The sequence below is a fragment of the Anopheles maculipalpis genome (genome assembly GCF_943734695.1).
Source record: "Anopheles maculipalpis chromosome X unlocalized genomic scaffold, idAnoMacuDA_375_x X_unloc_29, whole genome shotgun sequence".
Classification (NCBI taxonomy): Eukaryota; Metazoa; Arthropoda; class Insecta; order Diptera; family Culicidae; genus Anopheles; species Anopheles maculipalpis.
In genome coordinates, this window is record NW_026060490.1 from 12,501 (window position 1) to 17,500 (window position 5,000).

The window sequence follows — 5,000 nt, forward strand, 5'->3', positions numbered from 1 at the left end:
CGAACAGTCCACACAGTGTAGCTGCAAACATGGGCCATGATCATCACATGATGAAATATCACCCACTGGCATGTTACCTTACCTTGGTGCGGGTAACGCTACGTGAACTATAGATGTGCGCGTCAGTTTTGAGCCGACGATGCATTTGCTACTTTAAGCGGGTGATCGGTAATGATCCTTCCGCAGGTTCACCTACGGAAACCTTGTTACGACTTTTACTTCCTCTAAATCATCAAGTTCGGTCAACTTCGGCCGTGCCAACTGCAGCTCACGAAGGAACCGCGGAAGGTATGCCTCCAGAGACCTCACTAAATAATCCATCGGTAGTAGCGACGGGCGGTGTGTACAAAGGGCAGGGACGTAATCAGCGCTAGCTAATGACTAGCACTTACTAGAAATTCCAGGTTCATGGGGACCGTTGCAGTCCCCAATCCCAACTAAATGAGCATTTGGGTGATTTCCCGTTCCTCTCGGAATGGGGGCGCCAATTGGCGAGAACACGCTGCTGCCCACATTGTAGCACGCGTGCAGCCCAGAACATCTAAGGGCATCACGGACCTGTTATCGCTCAATCTCACCTTGCTAAACACAAGTTGTCCCGCTAAGCAGGGCAAACTAGTGCGACGACCGCCCGTGAAGGCGCCGCCGCCCCGTAACGTCAGGTGTGCCCGGAGGCACACTGCTGACAGCGTTCTAGTTAGCTTGTTTGAGTCGCGTTCGTTATCGGAATTAACCAGACAAATCATTCCACGAACTAAGAACGGCCATGCACCACTACCCTTAAGTTTGAGAAAGAGCTCTTAATCTGTCTTACCTCGATAAGTTCGGACCTGGTAAATTTTCCCGTGTTGAGTCAAATTAAGCCGCAAGCTCCACTTCGTTTTTTTTTTTTTTTTTTTATCAAACATGTACGTGTTTATTAACGAATTATTACAAAAATACAAAAGGTTACAAAACACGCACTAACACCCTAGCCGGCGGCCTTCCCAAACGGGCGTAACCGTCGGCCGTAATGCGTCCTGACCCAAACACGCGCATGGGCCAGGCGCTCCTCCTATTATTTAACTTTTCTCCTTTATATATATTTATTTTTATGTTACATAAATAAAGGCCCGTTGGCCACGAAAATTAACGCGCGGATGTCTCCGCCTCTGTAGTGGCAGCCTCTGCGTCCTCTGACATCACACCACGTCTGCGATCGGCATCGTCTGTCCGCCGCCGTTGACGAAGCGCTTGTTGTTGGGCCAATCTACTCGCCGTGCTCCCTGACGAGTGATTGGCCGTTGTCGTCCCCTGAGGCCGTTGGTGCCGAAACGTCCTCGGTATCAGCCTGCTCCGGTTGATTGAAGGCGGTTGATTGGTGACTCCACTCAATCGATCGGTTGATAGGTTGCGGCGGCGATCGGCTTCTGCGTGTCGCCTCGCTCGCTCCCGTTCACGCCGATTTGCCCGTCTCCTTTCTACCTCCTCCACAGTCGGTGGCTCCCTGTCTCGGCGCAGTCTCCCCGGACGAACGGAAGGGAGTGTACCCGCTCGCATGCGTTCGCGATACGCCCGCTGCTGCTGGTTTCGCCTCAGCCGTCTACGAAGGAGGACTTCGGCTGAGGGCGGACCAGCGTTGCGTACGTTTCTCCTTGCTTGGGCTACCATAGGACGCGATATGGCAGCCCCTTCGTCCGGGTTGATTGTAGCCAGTCGCTCGTTCCTCTCTCGACGCCGTCTCCGCTGTCCCTCGTTATGCCGCTCGCGACGGGCCTGTCGTCGTGCTGCTTCCTCCCGTTGCGCAGCTGTGTGGATGTCAGCCATGACCGCCACATTCTCCGTCGCCTGGTGCTCCAGCCAGCGTAGCTGCAAGAAGCGGCATACTCGCCGTGCCGCTTCCGCTGCTGACTGCCAAGCCTCCGGACTGGTCAACATCCACGGCACCAGCCGTTCGGGAGTAACTACGTCGCCCCCTTCGTCGACCAGCTGTTGGGTTCTCACATCCGCGAACCGTGGGCACACGAACATAACGTGCTCAGCCGACTCGACCACGTTGTCGGCGCAGAATGGGCAGGTCGGGGCAGAGACGAAACCCATGGCGTGCAAGTACTCTCGGAAGAAGCCGTGTCCCGAGAGCACCTGACTCAGGTGGAAATCAACCTCGCCATGTTTCCGACCTACCCAGGCAGTTATGTTCGGCAGGATGCGATGTGCCCAGCGTACGAAACGGCTCGCGGATGGAAGTGCTGCCTCCTCGTCCCATGACGTCTGCCACATCGCCATGGTCGCCGAACGCTCGAGCCTTTTGATCACCTCCTTGTCGATCATCACTCCCCTTCTCAAAGCGTCCTGGTTCCGCTTGTGTCGACGGGCCATCTCCAGCACTTGGAGGTGAAGCGGAATCAGCCCCGCCAATACCACCATCGTCGTGTATTTGACGGTTCTGAAGGTTCTCGCCACTCCCTTCGCCAAAGGCCGTTGCAGCTGCTCCAGTTTCCGTCGACACCACTGGAGCTTCACCGCCTCCGCCCAGATGGGTGCCGCGTATCTGACGATGGAGTCCGCAATCCCCGCCAGCAGCCTGCGTTTCGCCATCCCCAGTCCGGCATGGTTTGGCATCATGCCGGTGGCCAGCTTCACCACACGGAGTGCCTTCGTCGTGGCCTTCTCGACGTGTGGCTTCCACGATAGGTGGTCGTGAAGCTGAACCCCGAGGTAGCGAATTGCAGGCTTGGATCGAACCTCCACTCCGTTGATGGATACGGGCACCTCTGGGTGGCCCCTTCTGAGACTGGAGATGAGAACAATCTCCGTCTTCTCAGGGGCCAACTGCAGCCGATGTCGCTCCATCCAACCCGAAACAGCTGTAACCGCCTCCTCCGCTACTCCAGCCGCCTCCTCCGGTGTGCACCCTCTCGCCAGTACTGCTAAATCGTCGGCAAAGCCGATGATCGTTGCTCCTTCGGGCAGCTGCACACTCAACACGCCGTCGTACAGGATGTTCCACAGAGTGGGACCGAGGATGGATCCCTGTGGAACTCCTGCCGTTACTCGACGTGTTACCGGGCCGGAGCTCGTGTCGTACGTGAGCTCACGGTCCCGGAAGTACTCCTGCAGGATGCGGCGCAGTCCTGCTGGTACTCCCTTTGCGTGCAGCGCCTCCGCGATGGCCTGCCAGTCCGCCGAGTTGAACGCATTGCGCACATCCAGCGCAACGACGAGTAGACAACGCTTGTCGCGCCGGTTAGTGCGTCCAAAGCTCATGGCAGATCTGGCAGCCTCGACCACCAGTTCAACCGCCTGAAGGGTGGAGCGACCACATCGGAAGCCGAATTGACGCTCGGAAAGCATCGGCTCCGTTGGTCTCTCGATGTGGTCGTTAAGGCGGTTCAGCAGTACTCGCTCGAACACCTTGCCAGGTGTATCCAGTAGCATCACTGGTCGCACGGATGACGGCTCGCCTGGCGGTTTCCCCGGTTTGGGGATGAGGACGAGTTTCGCCTTCTTCCACTGGTCCGGGAAGCGGCCCGCATCCAACAGCTCCTGGTATAACCGGACAAACGTCGACGGGTACGCCCGGATGGCTGCCGTGAGGGCAGCATTGGGCAGTCCGTCCAATCCGGGCGCCTTCCTAGGGTTCAGGCCGGCCGCGATGTCGAGCAACTCCTGCTCAGTAACCGACCTGATACCGACGCCGTCCGGCTCGATGATTGGCCAGTCGACTGGGGGATGGTCCGGGCAAAGAGCGTCCACGATTCGTCCTAGCGTGGACGGATCGCTCTCTCTTGCCACACGGCTGCCACATAGCCGTTTGAGCGCTTCCCCCAGCCACCGACCTGTCTCGTCGTCCTCCAGCTGCTGAATGGATTCAGCGTACCGCTCCTTCTTGCTGGCCAAGATGGCTGACGTCAGCCTACGGCGGGCGTCCTGATGGTGCTCGACGGCCTCGGAGTGGGCCACGCTGCCAGCCAATGCGCCAGATGTCCTCTCCCAGGCCAGGCGGCACTCCTCGCGCAGTCGGCCAATTTCCGGCGTCCACCAATACGCCGGTTTTCCGGTGTGGCCGACTACAGGAGAGACTTCCGCCATAGTCTCACTGCACGCCCGGCTCAGGATGCGCGTGAAGCTTTCCGGATCTGTGGCCCTCTCCGAGAAACGAGCTGCCTGCAACGCCAGGCGATACAGCTCGCCGTCAAACTGGCGCGTTTGCCATCTTCGGCCAGCCGCTCGTACTGCCGGTGCTGCCTCCCTCGTTGCTCGCCGACTGATGGCTGTCGGCCGGTCTCCAACTGCGAAGCGGATGTAGCGATGGTCGCTGTACGAGTAAGCCCGCAACAGCCTCCACTCCTGCCTCGGATCCCCAATGAGGTCGGAGCGACTGATGGCCGTGCTGGCGAAGGCGACGTCGACAATGCTCGGGCGGGCGACGCCGTTCCCGAGGAAGGTGGCTTCCCCCCCCAGGTTCAGGACATCGAGCCCGAGCCCCTCCGCCAGTGCCAGTAGCTCCTCTCCTTTGTTGTTGGAGCGCGTGCTGCCCCAGGCGCTGTTCCACGCGTTAAAATCGCCGACCAAAAGCACGCGGGAAAGCCCTGTAGCCAGCACCTCGATGCGCTCCAAAAGGTCGTCGAATTGGGGCATCCCGAGGCTCGGCGGCGCATAGCAGGCAATGATGGTGATGCCCGCCACGTCGGCCGCCGCGATACCGGAAAAGCCCGTACTCCTTATACGCTGAACTGGGTGGGAGTGGCCGCTGACGATGATGGCGACGTGTTTGTCGCAGTCGACCACCCAGTTCGCGTTTCCGTCCGGTACCGAGTAGAGCTCGCACGCAACCAGTACATCCGCCCGCTCCGTTCGCATTGTATGAAGTGCCAGGTCCTGGGCACTTCTGCTCCGGTTCATGTTGAGTTGGAGGACCTGGAGGCTTGAGGCCATCACACGCCCGTCCGTCCTCCTCCTCTGCAGCTGAGCGCGGCAATGCGATGAGGGCCGCCACACCTCATACAGCGTACTTCCTT

The 5,000-nt window shown here is 59.0% G+C and overlaps 1 protein-coding gene across 1 annotated transcript in view; it reads right to left on the reverse strand.

Annotated features, from left to right (window-relative positions):
* Positions 1 to 4,916: 4,916 nt before the first annotated feature.
* The window catches only part of LOC126566759 (uncharacterized), a 1,680-nt gene continuing 1,596 nt past the window's right edge, over positions 4,917 to 5,000 (reverse strand). Inside the window, exon 1 of the mRNA XM_050223289.1 lies at positions 4,917 to 5,000. This exon is cut by the window's right edge and continues 1,596 nt beyond it. Within this exon, the coding sequence (XP_050079246.1) occupies positions 4,917 to 5,000 (84 nt within the window).